This window comes from Ahaetulla prasina, chromosome 8 (genome assembly GCF_028640845.1).
Source record: "Ahaetulla prasina isolate Xishuangbanna chromosome 8, ASM2864084v1, whole genome shotgun sequence".
NCBI classification, from domain to species: Eukaryota; Metazoa; Chordata; class Lepidosauria; order Squamata; family Colubridae; genus Ahaetulla; species Ahaetulla prasina.
The window spans coordinates 8,674,201-8,690,463 of record NC_080546.1 but is presented as its reverse complement, the minus strand read 5'-3'; the positions used below and the strand labels follow the sequence as shown (position 1 = coordinate 8,690,463).

The 16,263-nt window shown below is 46.2% G+C and overlaps 1 protein-coding gene across 1 annotated transcript in view; it reads right to left on the bottom strand.

Moving 5' to 3' along the window:
* Positions 1-16,263, bottom strand: part of ADAMTS3 (ADAM metallopeptidase with thrombospondin type 1 motif 3) — a 176,757-nt gene that overhangs the window by 38,887 nt on the left and 121,607 nt on the right. Inside the window, exons 6-12 of the mRNA XM_058192902.1 lie at positions 16,058-16,141; positions 12,151-12,307; positions 9,585-9,690; positions 7,231-7,374; positions 3,332-3,464; positions 679-792; positions 148-293 (exon numbers count right to left, since the gene is read on the bottom strand). Of these exons, the coding sequence (XP_058048885.1) occupies positions 148-293; positions 679-792; positions 3,332-3,464; positions 7,231-7,374; positions 9,585-9,690; positions 12,151-12,307; positions 16,058-16,141 (884 nt within the window). The remainder of the gene's footprint in view (positions 1-147; positions 294-678; positions 793-3,331; positions 3,465-7,230; positions 7,375-9,584; positions 9,691-12,150; positions 12,308-16,057; positions 16,142-16,263) is intronic.

Sequence of the window (16,263 nt, the reverse complement as noted above, 5' to 3'; positions counted from 1 at the left end):
TTCGGGCATGGGGCCAGGTTCAGGGGCGGGAGCCACAACAACGAGGGAAACCTTCACCTTTATCGATCTATATGAATCAAATGGCAGTCTATATGCAATTTTTTTAAAAAAATCTGTAACTGCAAAAATGGCGGGAAACCGATTTACATGGGATTGTTGCATTGTCGTGTTCTGAAGCGAACGCCAGTTCCGCAGGTCCTGGAGCAGGAGCCAAATTTTGTCCAACCGCCCCAGCCGCCATCTTGTTTCAACTGGTTTGTGTTCTTCCACATGCAGTGACCTTTATAGCACCACTGAGAGGAGAAAGAAACAGTCATTTCATTAAAAAAGAGAAATAAAACATTCTTGGAGTCCTAGTGAACAATCATTTAAATAGGAGCCAGCCGTGTGCAGCAGCTGCCAAAAAAGCCAACACAGTTCCGGGCTCTTATTGTTTTGTGTACTTTATTAGTTATTATTATTGGCCACACCCAGCAGGTCACCTGACTACCAAGCCACACCCACCAATTAAGCCACGCCCACAGAACCAGTAGGGAAAATTTTTAGATTTTAGATTTCACCCCTGGCCCAGAGTCACCCAACTGAATTTCACGGCTAAAGCAGGACTAGAACTCACTGTTTCCCCGTTTCCCTTGAAATACATGCATTGTTTCAACTGGACAACACATCTCCACTTACTTTACTAGTGGCACATTCTGTCCCATCAAGAGGAGGGCCTTTCTTAGTCTTGCAGAAATAAGGGTTGTCCGGATGACTGCACCACAACTGTTTACACGGATCGAAGGTTCGAAACTGAAACAAGGGAGATACCATAGATATCTTTAGATGCTTAAGTGAGATAGAGCAGGGGTCTCCAACCTTGGCAACTTTAAGCCTGGAGGACTTCAACTCCCAGAAAGCCCCTGCCAGCTTTTCATTCTGGGAATTGAAGTCCTCCAGGCTTAAAAGCTGCCAAGGTTGGAGACCCCTGAGATAGAGCAGGAGACCCAATCTTGGCAACTTTAAGTCTGGAGGACTTCAACTCCCAGAATTCCTCAGCCAGCACATGCTGGCTGAGGAATTCTGGGAGTTGAAGTCCACTAGCCGTAAAGCTGCTGAGGTTGGAGACACCTCAGATAGAGTATGCAGGTAATCCTTGACTTACAACAGGTTGCTTATTGATCATTCAAAGTTTTTTTTTTTTTTAATTTATATTCCGCCCTTCTCCGAAGACTCAGGGCGGCTTACAATGTGTTAAGCAATAGTCTTCATCCATTTTGTATATTATATACAAAGTCAACTTATTGCCCCCAACAATCTGGGTCCTCATTTTACCTACCTTATAAAGGACGGAAGGCTGAGTCAACCTTGGGCCTGGTGGGATTTGAACTTGCAGTAATTACAAGCAGCTGTGTTAATAACAGACTGTCTTAGTCTGTTGAGCCACCAGAGCCTCTATTGACCATCATTTGTGTTGTAAATGTTGTACCTTGATGAACGTATCTTTTCTTTTATGTACACTGAGAGCATATGCACCAAGACAAATTCCTTGTGTGTCCAATCACATTTGGCCAATAAAGAATTCTGTTCTATTCTATTCTATTATGATGGGTGGACCTCCTCAAAAGGTATCCACGACCTAGTTTCCAAAGCTCTGTAAGCCACCACCCTTCTGTGACCATGGGACCAATTTTGGGTGCTTTGCAATCAGCCTGCATTTATGGCCATTTGCAACATCCTGTAGTCAAATGACCATGATTTACAATACTTTTCCTGAAAACCGGCTTCCAATTCTGTTTTTGTTTTTTTGTTTTTTGGCCAAAGCACCCAATAATGAAGAGTGGGGGTTTCACTTAATGACCACCGCAAAATTTCCGAAAAAATCTGGTCAGTCGTGTGATGATTCATTTAACTACCCTAATGGCCGGGGGACCATTCTAACTGACAGTTGAGGACTTCCGCTATGGCAAACCCAAGAAAGCAAAAATGGGAAATTCTCCACGAACAGAGATGGGTTTTGTTCTGACTCAGCTCTCCAAACACTACTAGCCCTCTGACGTGAACTCAAAGGATTCCTTTATTAGGAGCGCCCACAATCCCGGCAAAAAGTTTATCTCTGCAGGCTAATAAGTTTGTCCGGCCGGGAGATGAAGAGTTGTCTGCCACATCTATTCATCTCCGCCCCCCTGCCTTTTATCCCTAGAGCTAGGGTGGGGCCTCTCTAGCAGCAGTGGCTCTTCAATCCTGTTGTGCCTCGCTCGCCCCCCTCTCCGCAGCCAGGCCCCTCTCATCTCCTGTCATCTCAGCCAGAGACGGATAATGAAGACGAACGGCCTGGCATGCCTCCAGCCCCCAGTCCTGGCACCATGCCTAGACAGACCGAGCAAGACGAATGGTCTGGCATGTCTTCAGCCCCCAGTCCTGGCACCATGCCCGGACAAACTGAGCAAATAAACCTCTCCCCCACAGCATGTGAACATGAGGAGTATGAAGCCAGTCACGAGCTGGAATTGCCGGCAGCTGGAGGGTGGAGGGATCCACGCTTCTGGAGAATGGAGAGGCGACATCAGCAAAAGGAAGGGAGGGGCAGGCCTGGATAAGTGCTGAGTCATGGAGCCACACCCCATGGCCTATATAAAGGATCTGCTTTCTGGCATTCTTTGAGTCAGGCAAAATCTAATTTGGATTGCTGAAGTCACATCTTGGTCTCCTGCCTGCCCTGAGAACTCTGACAGAACTTTGGCAAAGCTGCAGAGGCTTTGTGGCCATGCTTGATACGGACTTCCCTGACCCGATCGTCAGAGGAGGAGTGGGACATGACAAATCCCAAGGACCGGCCCATAGATTTCCACTGTTCTCCTCTCCTCTGTCTTCTGCACATCCGCCCATCAGGCACTGGACCCAGCTGTTCCTCCTCTTCCTCATTAGCCACCTCCAGACCTGGGGGCTGTTGAGTCTCCATCTGTGGGCTGACGGACGGCCCAGGCTCCGCCTCTGTCTCTCTCTCTCTCTCTCTGCTAGCTCCATTCCCTCTTCCCCCTCGGAGCTCTCAGGTTGCCCTGATGCTGACCCAGACTCCCATGCCTCCTCCTCCTTTAATTTGGAGGGGCCAAATTGGAGGTTTGTGGGAAGAAGTTGGCCATTGTCAACCATCTGGATATGGTCAGACTGAAAGTAGTCATAAATTTTAGTCCCTTCTCCTTTTCCCTCCCCAAATTGCAGCTCCCATACTGAAAATGTGAGCAAAGGAAGAGAGAGCTACATGCCACAACCAATTCAGATTTGGGCTGATGTATCTTGGTAATGAAACTGTCAATTCAGCTTTACGTTATAGAAACCAAGGGAGACTTACCGCAGTGCACATTTTGTAGCCCACTCCGAAATCAAAGCGGCATTGCTCATCCATGGAATAACTGACCCCCGGCAACTCAGGAAGTTTCGGCCAATTATGTTCAAAAGGGTCATCGAGGAGACAATCGTAAGAACTGTGTGAGGAAGGAGACAAAATTGTCAGCTGTGAATTAGTGGAAGCCACAAGGATTTATCAAAACCAGATCAAATATTCCCCTTTATTGGCACAATAAAGTTTGTCCGACAGATCATGCTGGACAAACTTTATCGTGCCAATAAAGGGGAATATTTGTAGCTGAGGGTTGAAATGAGGGGTCTCCGGTGCTCTCGGAACTTGGTTGTTTTCTTGCAGAGCTTGGCAACCAGACTGTATTGGCAAACTAGGGCATACAAAGCTTTTGCCAGACCAATTCTTGAATACAGCTCATCTGTCTGGAACCCGCACTGCATATTGGACATTAATACAATCGAACGAGTCCAGAGATATTTCACAAGAAGAGTCCTCCAATCCCCTGCGAGCAACAAATTACCTTATGCCACCAGACTCGAAATTTTGGGCTTAGACAACTTAGAACTTCGCCATCTTCAGTCTGATCTAAGCATAGTACATAAAATCATCTGCTACAATGTCCTACCAGCCAATGAATACTTCAGCTTCAACCAAAACAATATAAGAGCAGACAACAGATACAAACTGATCCAAACTAGACTGCAAAAAATACAACTTCAGTAACAGAGTGGTCAATGCCTGGAATGTACTACCTGTGGTTTCTTCCCCAAATCCCCAAAAACTTTAACCTTAGACTGTCTACTGTAAACCTCACCTTATTCCTAAGAGGTCTGTAAGGGGTGTGCATAAGAGCACCAGCATGCCTTTCGTCCCTGTCCTAATGTTTTCTTTTATTCATACCCTTTACATGTACTTATAATTATGTTTACACCTCTATCTGTCATAAAATACATGCTTGACGAAATAAAATAAATAAATATAAACTTCTGATGATGTCACCTAGTTTTGGTAATGAAACGCCTGCAAAAACACAACCAAGGTCGGAGAGCACCAAGGCCTCCTCAAACTTTATTGCCTTCTTTGACAAAGTGGCTAAATTAGTGGACCAGCAAAATGATGTGGACCTTGTATACTTGGACTTCAGAAAGGCATTTGACAAAGTAGACCACAACCTACTTCTTGGTATGTTAGAAAAATGTGTTTTAGGCCAGTGGTCACCAACTGGTGGTGGTCTGTGAGAAAATTTTGGTCTGTGAGAAAATTTTGGTCTGTGAGAAAATTTTGGTGGTCCCCAGAAAAATTATTTGCATTTTTTTAATATTGCACTAAATCGGGGGTCCTCAAACTACGGACCCTGGGATGGATACGTGCAATGAACGTTTGTGTTGCTGCAGAGAGTCTTCCCCTTTGGGGTCTTTTTGTGTGGGTCAGAGGGGGGCAGAAATTCTGACTTGGAATCTGCTTCGACCTCCTGGTGTGGGGCTTTGGGCAAAGGCTGGAGGGAAGTGCCGCTGGTGGCAAAGAGCTGGAGGGCCTTGTTCCAGTGGGACTGCATCATGACCTGGAACTGGCTGACCATCTCAGCCCACTGAGCCTCCAGGCACCGGTACCTGGCCTTGCACTCCCGCAGGTCTTTCCCTCTGCTTGGAAAGCTTATGTTCCTAGTCCTCAGTGAGATGCTTCTGCTGAGCCTCCTTCTCGGTCAGATCCAATTTGAACTGAGCCAGCTGTTTGGCCAACTCTTTCTTATGTGGCTGCTTAGCTCCAACAACACCTTCCTGTTGGAGCCCTAAGGAGCCCGGGCGGGGAGGCAAGGAGTGACTGGCAAGGGAGGGGTGAGTAGAGGCCGCCGAGGCACCCCTGGATGTGAGTGACATCGAGTTGGCCCAGCCACGCCCACCCAGTCACATGACCACCTAGCCACGCCCACCCAGCTGGTCATTAGGCAGATCGTATTAGTGGTCCGTGGGATTTAAAATTATGAATTTAGTGGTCCCTGAGGTCCAAAAGATTGGGGACCCCTGTTTTAGGCGGCTATAGATAAATGATTTCCTCCCCCCAGGTTTTTAATTGGGTAACAATAAACACGTCTCTTCTTTCCTTTCCTTTTTCTTAACTGTATTAAGCTGTTTTAAGGCAGCTGTTTGATTTTCTGTTTCTGTTTCCTACCACAGAACAGTGGCAGACCACAATAGCAGTTTTTGGCAACTCTGCTGCTGACTTTTGGCAGTTAGGCTGTCGAAATCTGGCAAATTGTTCAGAAGAGGCTCCCGGGAGCTTCAGAAAAGGATATCTCAGGCCATGTTAACCACAAGATGCTCATCTCCTGTCTAAAATGAGCATCACTGGGAAGCATGTGCCCAACCCCAACTATGAGCTAGCCAAACGGTGCCTCCATAAACTTATCGCCACTACAGTACTGATAGCTTCTGGTGGTGAAATTTCCTGATCACACCTGTTGTGACCCAGGCCCAAGTAGGTAGGAGGAAACTCAGTCCGTGAAAAAACTAACAAACTTTATTCGAACAGCTGAGAATTACTTCATTCCCAGCGTCGTTCAACTCAAATTAAAACAAATGCCTCCCAACACAAATTCCTCAGTCCTATTGCAAACCTTGGTCCAATTAGGCAAACTGCCAGAGGCCTTTCTTGGCAAACGTTCAGAAGTCACAAAAATAAATGCAAGACGTAGACGAAGCAGAAGACGGAGCAGAAGATGGAGCTACCAACGTTGTTTTCTGCCAAAGCTCAAACGCCGGTGCTGGTCTGTTTTAAGCCTTATGGGAGGGGCCAATCATCTCCTGGCCTTACTCCTGAGTTGTCCTCTCTGCTTGAGCTGCTCTTGCCTTCTGGCAGCTCTTCTCATGCGTGCATTAGGAACAGGCTCCTCCTGTTCCTCTGCCTCACTACTATCAGTCTCTGGAGGCTCTGGAGTCCGCACCTCACTTCCCGTTGGCCCTGGCCTCACCTCATCCTCATCACTGTCTGACTCCGTTGCCAGCTCCGTAGGCTGCTGACGGACCGCAACAACACCATGACTTGGTGAGAGTCATGGAAAGAATGGGAAGGAATGGGAAACCAGCACTGATCTCAATAGTCCAGCCTCTGGTGATTATCATTTATCTTGATCTGATGACACATTCTTCCACTTCAAATTCACACCTTGGGCTGGATATTGGTCAGTTAACACGCATGTGCAATGGACGGGCCGCACTTCCAGGGTCGCCAGCACTGCGTGCATGACAGCCAGCTGGCCGGCATGCATTTGAGCACAGGAACGTGATGGGAGCCGGCAAGGCCGCGCATTTGCCTCGGGACGGTTTTACGTGCTACTTCCGGCACGCGAGCAGCACGCGAGAATGCGAAAGGTTTGCCAACACTGGCTTAGGGAGATATGATAGCCCTCTTTCAATTCTTGCAGGGTTGTCACAGGGAAGAGGGCATCAATTTATTGTCCCTAGCACCTAGCAGGGAAGGAGAAGAAGCAGTGGGTGGAAGCTGGTCGGAAGGGGATCGAACCTGGAAGTAAGGAGGAATTTCCGGAACGTGAGAACCATTAGCTAATCAAAGAATTTGTCTCTTGGAGTTGTAGATGCTCCAATCTTTCAAGAAAAGGTTGGACAACCATTTGTCCAGGGTGGTATAAGGACTCCTGCCTTATATTGGATTACAACACCTCCAAGGCAGTGGTGGGATTCAAGTAATTTAACAACTGATTCTCTGCCTTAATGTTTTCTTCCAACAACCAGTTTGCCAAACTGCTCAGAAAGTTAACAACCGGTTCTCCCGAAGCGGTGGAAATGGCTGAATCCCACTACTGCTCCAAGATCCCTTCTAGCTCTACGATTCTATGATATAGTAGTATCTGTTAGCGAGAGATTGGTCCTTACTGTATGTATCTTTTGAGTTCCTGGCCACTGCAACGGGACCAGTGGTATCGGTGGAAAGCTGCTTGAACCAAGGGAGCCATGACGCTTCCCATCGCTGTCTCATCCCCGCATCGGTTCCCTTGTCCATCGTGCTCCATCCCTAGCCTGAATCAAAGAACGACATGTCAGAATTAATTGAGGGTGGGCATTTAGAAAAACTGCTTGGAAACAGTCTTTCGGACGGGTTTGACTACAATTGCCCTCCTTCTAAAGCAGGGATGTCAAACTCAAAGCCCAGGAGCCCAGGAGCCAGGAGCCGCAAGGTGCTTAGATCTGGCCCACAGGGCCGCCCTGGAAACAGCAAAGGACCAGCCTGTGGTGCCTCTGGCAGCAAAAATGTTTTCACTGGCAGAGGGTTGCAGGACGCTGTCGCAGCCAAAAACGGGGTTTGGGAGGGCTGCGGGTTGCCCTCCCGGGCTCTGTTTTCACTGGCAGAGGGTTGCAGGAAGCCGTCACAGCAGAAAACGGGGTTTGGGAGGGCTGCGGGTTGCCCTCCCGAGCTCTGTTTTCACTGGCAGAGGGTTGCAGGAAGCCGTCACAGCAGAAAACGGGGTTTGGGGGGGCTGCGGGTTGCCCTCCCGAGCTCTGTTTTCACTGGCAGAGGGTTGCAGGAAGCCGTCACAGCAGAAAACGGGGTTTGGGAGGGCTGCAGGTTGCCCTTCCGAGCTCTTTTTTCACTGGCAGAGGGTTGCAGGAAGCCGTCACAGCAGAAAACAGGGTTTGGGGGGGCTGCGGGTTGCCCTCCCGAGCTCTGTTTTCACTGGCAGAGGGTTGCAGGAAGCCGTCACAGCAGAAAACAGGGTTTGGGTGGGCTGCGGGTTGCCCTCCCGAGCTCTGTTTTCACTGGCAGAGGGTTGCAGGAAGCCGTCACAGCAGAAAACGGGGTTTGGGAGGGCTGCAGGTTGCCCTCCCGAGCTCTGTTTTCACTGGCAGAGGGTTGCAGGAAGCCGTCACAGCAGAAAACGGGGTTTGGGTGGGCTGCGGGTTGCCCTCCCGAGCTCTGTTTTCACTGGCAGAGGGTTGCAGGAAGCTGTCACAGCAGAAAACGGGGTTTGGGAGGGCTGCAGGTTGCCCTCCCGAGCTCTTTTTTCACTGGCAGAGGGTTGCAGGACACCGTCACAGCCAAAAACAGGGTTTGGGAGAGCTGCGGGTTGCCCTCCCGAGCTCTGTTTTCACTGACAGAGGGTTGCAGGAAGCCGTCACAGCAGAAAACGGAGCTCGAGAGCCCATTTTTGTTGGCAGAGTGCTCGGACCACCACAGGTGCTCCCGACATGAGGGACGTCGAGCTGGCCATGCCCACCTTGACCACGCCCACCCTGTCCCCCAAGGTCAAACACAAGTCTGATGCGTGCCTCACTGAAATTGATTGACACCCCTGTTCCAAAGCATCAAAACATGCAAGCAAAAATGGGAAATCAACACGTTTGACTCCCATTGGACAATAGCTCAATGTCCTAAGTATCAGAAAGCAGAATTCAGACTAAGCAATTAATAAGTACAGATAGTCCTTGACTTACGACCACAAATTTCTGTCCCTGAGCGAGACAGTTGTTCAATGAATTTTGCCCCGTTTTACGACCTTTCTGGCGACAGTCGTTCAATGAATTGAGCGACTCACTGCAGTTGTTAAGTTAGTAACGCGGTCGCGAAAGGGATAGGTCTTCCCTATTGGCTTTGCTTGTCAGAAGGTCGCAAAAGAGGATCACGTGACTCCGGGAAAGTGCAACCGTGAAAAATACGTGCCGGTTGCCAATTTTGGATCACGTGACCTGGGGAATACTACAACAATCGTGTGAAAAAAGTCATAAATCGCTTTTTTCAGTGCCCTTCTAACTTCGAATGGTCACTAAACCAATGGTTGTTAAGTCAAGGGCTACCTGTAATCTAATTTGCTTCCCCAGGTGGGAAGCTGGGTTGAATATGAATGAATGAATATTTGAATATGAATGAATATTTTAATTTGTATACCCCCCTTCTCCCGAAGGACTCAGGGCGGTGAACAGGCAGATAAAATACAGATACACACAATAGTTAAAAACATCCCTTAAAAAAACTAATTTAAATTTGCCCAAATGTTAAAATAACACACTCCCCCATAAAGTTACAAAACTTTAAAAACTCATCAAATTCAATTAAAATTCAAAGGTAAAAATCAAGCTAGTCCAGCCATGCGAAATAAATAAGTTTTAAGTTCGTGGCGAAAGGTCCTAAGGTCAGGTAATTGTCGAATTGGGAGAAGAAAGGTATAATCTACCGGGATTTGATTTAATTCAGGAGCTGCCAGGTGTTCGTCCTGTTTTATGTTGAGACTTACACATGACCCGTTTCGTGGGCAACCACAAAAGCAGAAGAAAACCCATCTTCGTGGTTTAGAGTGCAGCTTCTCACTGGATGACACATGCCTGTGACGGGAGCATAGCCTGCGGAGCACATTAAAAAATGGAGACGTTGTTGTGACTCAGGCCCCAGTAGGTAGCAGGAAACTCAGTCAGTGTAAAAACAAACGAACTTTAATTCGAACAGCTGAGAATTACTTCGTTCTCAGCGTAGTTCAACTCAAATTAAAACAAATTCCTCCCAACACAAATTCCTCAGTGGAATTTGGTATAGGCTCCCCTGCTTGAGTAGGGGGTTGGACTAGAAGACCTCCAAGGTCCCTTTGAGCTCTATTCTGATTGATTATTATTTTTTATTTACATTTATACCCCCCCTTCTCCGAAGACTCAGGGCGACTTACACTATGTTAAGCAATAGTCTTCATCCTATTTGTATATTCTATACAAAGTCAACTTATTGCCCCCAACAATCTGGGTCCTCATTTTACCTACCTTATAAAGGATGGAAGGCTGAGTCAACCTTAGGCCTGGTGGGACTTGAACCTGCAATAATTGCAGGCAGCTGTTGTTAATAACAGGCTGTTTAGCAGCCTGCGCCACTCAAGGACCCAATTTGTTGATTGAGGGTTGCTAGTGAGAGCCAGCTTGGTGCAATATTTAAGGCAGCAGGTTAGAAACTAGGAGTTCTAGTCCTGCGTTAGGCCCAAAGTCGGGTGGAATGACCTTAGGCCAGCCATTCTCTCTCAGCTCTAGGAAGAAAACAATGACAAACCACTTCCCACCGAAAGCTGAAGACTTCTTGTTCAGGCAGTTGTCAGGAGTCAACACCGACTCAAAGCACAAAATTACCCCCTCAAAGTCTCTTTAACAAAGCGTCATGAAGCAGTCGTGTTCGTGGAAAACTGGGCAGTTTAGAATGTACCCCTCTCGGCTTGTCTCTTTGGGTTTACACGCTCTGCGCCGAGAGAATTTATTTTGGCACAGAATAAATTATCTGGACGGTCTAGTCTAAGCGCCCGACGGTCTCTCAAAGCCCACTTGATCAAAACCGCTTAATGTTGCGGCAAAGGCGGAGTTCTTTGAAGCGGTTCTTATCATATGAAGTCAGTCCACAAGCCTTCGCGGGAATCCAGTTTCATGTCGCTCTTGTAACTGAAGAGCTCTTCCCAGCTTTTAAAAACCGAATTTCCTCCAATTGAAGAATGGACACTTAAAGTATCAAATCTGGCAGAAATGGCAAAAATCTCTGCTTATTTGAAAGACTATACACAAGAAAAATATATTTTAGAATGGAAAATGTGGATTGATTATATTCAGAATAAGTATCAGATAAAAAAATATCGAATAGCATATGAGTAAATTTAGGAAATATTTTGTATTAGATATATTTCTGAAGGAGAGGGGAATTGAGAGTGTGATTAAGTGTGGAGAGACTAGAGATTATAATTTAGGAATTATTTTAGATTATGATTGTTAGTTTTGATACCCTGCATTTTGTTCTGGGAAGTCGGGGTGAGGGGCGGGGGGTAAGGGGGAGGGGAATTGGGGGGTTGAGGCTAGTGATGGAGTGATGGTTAATGTACAGGGATTATTGAAGATGTATAAATATAATTAATGTAGGGTCGGGTCTGCCCAGTTGCCATTTCAGAACGGTGGGGAGGGAAAAAAGAGAGAGTAGGAGGTAGGAAAGAGGAGAAGAGGAAGGAAGAGGGGTAGAAGAGGGAGAAGGAAGGTGTAGGGTGGAGGGGGGAGAGGATGTAGATAAGAGAAGGAGAGGAAGGTTTGGATAGTAAAAGAAGGTAGAAGAGGGAAGAGTGTTAAAAAAGGGGGTGGTGACTGGGCAGGCCCGACTAAATGTATATAACTGTACATTGAATGAATTGTTTGACATGATTGTAAAAATAAAACTTTTTTACTAAAAAAAAACACCGAATTTCCTCAAAGAATACCTCACGTCAGGGACTCAGTGTTTACTTGGGCTCACAGCTGTGAAAGGTAAAGATGGTCTTACGTTGAACTGGACTCCTTGTGCCCTGATGGACATGGAAAGGTAGTTTTCGTGGCAACAATAGGGAAGTGGGTTTTTTTCCATGACCTTCTGGTATGTTTTCTCTGACTGGCCAGTGGTTCAGAGAACCGGTAGCAAAAATCCCTACCCCCACCACCACCTATGCCCAGGTGAGCCGTGCGATCATCAGAGGGTTATCTTTCTTTTTTTTACTTTTAGCCACTGAGCCATCTCGTTGGCCTCTAGTCACCGAGCCAGCCAAATTCAAGTCAACTTTCTCTAATTTAGGATCCTCAGAATTGGCCATGCTGGCTGCGGAGTCCTCCATATCTGACGGACACCTGGTTGAAGAAGACCGAAGAAAGCTGAGAGAAAGGAAAGGTGCATAACTTAGGGCAAAAGCTTGCAAGGTGCAAAGCGTCAAGGATCCTACGGAGGAGACGTCACCCGGATTTCCCAAAAGATTGAGCAGCTCTTCCTAGTGAAAGCTGACGTGGGCTTTGAAGGAGCTCTGAGGGCGCCCTTGGGTGCTTTACCTTGCATGCCGGCTGGTCCAAAGTCTTGCCTGGTGAGAAAGATCGCATGATCGTGATGTTCTGAATGACTGGGGTCTGTTCTTTGTTGCTGGTATGCCCAGCGACACACGTTCTCCAAGCTTCTGGATGGGTTTCCTCGTTCAATGAGGCTGACGGACTAGGAAAAAAAGAAAGAATAACGTGCAAACAGGTTACAAAGCAATCTATTGTTTCCATCGTAGCTGGTTAGCTTAGCATGTTGCTTACTCCTTTCCCTTCCCACGTCTTCGCCCCTCCCTCCCTCCCTCCCTCCCTCCCTCCCTTCTGTTCTCCCTTCCCTTCCTCCCTTCCGTTCTTTTTTCCCTTCCCTTCCCACCTCCTCTCCCTCCCTCTCTCCTGTTCTCCCTTCCCTCCCTCCCTTCTTTCTTCCATTCTTCTTTCCCTTCCTTTCTCTCCCTCCCTCCCTTCTGTTCTCCCTTCTCTCCCTCCCTCCTTTCCTTTCTTCTGTTCTTCTTTCCCTTCCCTTTCCACCTCCTCTCCCTCCCTTCTGTTCTTCCTTCCCTTCCCTTCTCTCCCATTGATAGATGGATAGAGAGAGAGATAATAGATAGACGATAGATAGATAGATAGATAGATAGATAGATAGATAGATAGATAGATAGACAGACAGACAGAAAATGGTAAATAGATGGATGGATGGAAGGAAGGAAGGATGGATAGATAGATGATATAGATAGATAGATGATAGATAGATAGATGGATGGATGGATAGATGGTATAGATAGATGGTAGGTAGGTAGATGGATGGATGGATGGCAGATAGAGATAGATAGATAGATAGATAGATAGATAGATAGATAGATAGATAGATAGATAGATAGATAGATGATAGATAGACAGATAGATTGTTGGTTGATAGGTAGGTAGATGGATGGATGGATGGATGGGATAGATAGATAGATAGATAGTAGGTAGGTGGGTGGGTGGGTGGATGGTAGGTAGGTAGGAAGGTAGATAGATAGATGGTATAGATAGATGGTATAGATAGATGGTAGATAGATAGATAGATAGACAGACAGACAGACAGACAGACAGACAGATGGTAGATGGATGGATGGATGATGGATGGATGGATAGATAGATAGATAGATAGATAGACAGACAGATGGTAGATGGATGGATGGATGGGATAGATAGATAGATAGATAGATAGATAGATAGATAGATAGATAGTAGGTAGGTGGGTGAGTGGATGGTAGGTAGGTAGGAAGGTAGATAGATAGATGGTATAGATAGATGGTATAGATAGATGGTAGATAGATAGATAGATAGACAGACAGACAGACAGATGGTAGATGGATGGATGGATGATGGATGGATGGATAGATAGATAGATAGATAGATAGAAAGATAGATAGAAAGATAGATAGATAGACAGACAGATGGTAGATGGATGGATGGATGGATGGATAGATCCTAGTTTAACTATTGTCCTCCTGAAGAACTGATGGAAGTGCAATACAAGATAAAGAAATCTCAATATATATTTTTTCAGCCAGCAAGCAGAGGCCTTCATATAATGTAATACCCACAGGCACCATGTCTTAAAAAAAAGAACCAAATTTATCGCTAAGAACAACTTTATCCAAATCCCATTTTCTGCAACATTCCAGAATCTTAATTGGATTCTTATCTCATACTTCATACTCGGTACGTTGATTTGTGTGAACTGCCCCTTAGAAAAGGTGGCCGCTGTCCAAGCTTGCATCAGGATTTATTTATACGGAATCTCTCTTATTTTGTAAGCACAGATTTATATTTGGAAAGACATATTTTCTGCTTCAAACTCCCCATTTTTTAAAAAAAATAAATAAAAATAAATTCCGAGGCCTTAGATCTGCTTGTTAAAGCTACATATTGCAAGCTTTGCAGGAACCATAATCTCAACTGTTTATATTCTTTCGGAAAATAACAAGCTTGGGGGTCATTCGACTCGAGCATGAAGAAGACCAGATATTCAGCTGAGGAAACCAATCAACTCCGTTTTGCCGGGTTTCCCAAATTTATTCCGTTTCGAAAATGACTCCGAGGACACTGACCGCTAAATTAATACCCGCTAGCACACTGTCCTGGGAAACCCACAACATGACTGTGTGTATACGCGAGAGTTGTGTGCCAATACAAAAGTACGGAGTAAATATTTATTAGCTTTGGGTGGAAGTCAAACCCAACCGCCTGATGTTCGTCTGCTAAATAATGTAGCGATGTTCTAAATGAATAATTGACAATAAAGGCTGCGTAACGAAATGCATATTTATCTATCCGATGTTAGCATCCAGAGTTCGGGTTTTCTGTTTGGTTTGGTTGACAGCAAGGTAAACAAGAGGCACTTACTGTACGTGTGTGTGTGTGTGTGTGTGTGTGTGTGTGTATTTACATACATACATACATACATACATACATACATACATACATATATATATATATATATATATAGGTCTTTGGTTGTTCGGGTTTTCTCCCGTGTAAAATTGGAAGTGTCTTGGCGACGTTTCGACGAAGTCTCATTCATCATCTTCAGGCTTCAGCTTCGTGCTTCTGGGAGCAATGTGTGATCGCAGCTGTTTCTTCCTTTTAACTGCTAGTGGGGGTTTGAACTGATTGGGTGGGAGCTTGGCTGTGCTCTGATTGGATGGGGTTTTTTCTGTGCTCTGATTGGATGGAGGTGTGTCATGTGTTGGTGGGGGCTTGGTTGTGCTCAGTCTAGTCTGTGCTGCAGGGGGATTTGAGCTGGTGAGCTGCATAGCTGTTGTTTGGCTTTGTGGTCATGCTACATCTTCATAGTGGGTGTCAGTCTGCTGCATGAATGGATTGGAGGGGTTTGAAATGGCTAATGTTGCAGCTGCGGTCTGGCTTCTGGTCCTTGGTCGTGCTTCATGATCAGTGTGGGTTTGGGTCTGCTTTCTGGGTGGATGTGCGGTGGTGACATCCTGTGTGGACCTTGTGAGTGTGGGTCTGGTGTCATTCCTCGTGTTAGGGACTCGTTTGTCAATAAGGGCGGGTTTCCAAATGGCTGGTAGGCGGGAGGTGTCATCTCGTGAAGATGACGAATGAGACTTCGTCGAAACATCGCCAAGACACTTCCAATTTTACACGGGAGAAAACCCGAACAACCAAAGACCTATATACAAACACCCGTGAAAATCTCAGAAAACATATATATATATATATATATATATATATATATATATTCTATTCTATTCTATTCTATTCTATTCTATTCTATTCTATTCTATTCTATTCTATTCTCTATTATAGATGAACTGAGTAACATATCAGGCAGACATGAATTGCTTTAATCATAGCTTACTGAATTAACCACAATGATTTGGATCATCCGGCATGCTAAATCGAAACCAAGCCAACCCATTATGTATTTGGACTGGATCAGGGGTGGGCTTCAAAATTTTTAGCAAGGGGTTCTCTGCCCGGTTGCTGGAAGGTGGGTGGGGGGGCTTCCTGCACCATGTGGGGAGGGCATTTTTTTCCTCCCCGGGCTCCGGTGGCTTTTCTTGAGCCTCCGGGAGGGCAAAAATGGCATCCCCAGGCTCTGGAGGCCCCCTTCCTGAACTTCCAGTAGGCCTGTTTTTGGCCCTCCCTGAGCCTCTGCACGCACCTTGCACTTACCTGCATCCAAAATGGGCCAGGTGGGGACTCCTGGGAGCGGCGGGGTGGGAGGGACCGGACAGGAGTGGGATTTGGGGGGTTCTCCAAACTGCACAGAATCTTAGCTAGAGGTTCTCCCGAACCCCTGCGAACCCCCAGCCGCCCATCCCTGGATTGGATCGTAAGATCCTGTTCTGAGGACCCATAAAAGCTGTTTCCACACAGGAGGCAGGTGAACCCCCCCTTCACCTGGTTTATTTACCTTGGCATAACCTAACATCATCATACGAACCAGCACAACGTTTATGTGGACGCCGAGAGATTCATCGTGATAAATTTCATTCACCTAAAGAGAAGAAGAAGAGAAAAGGAAACAAGAAGAAGAAAAAATTCTTACTAATGAGATAGTCAAGAAAAACATAAATTGAAGCACTGGTGGGTTTCAAATTTTTTTTTTTACTACCGGTT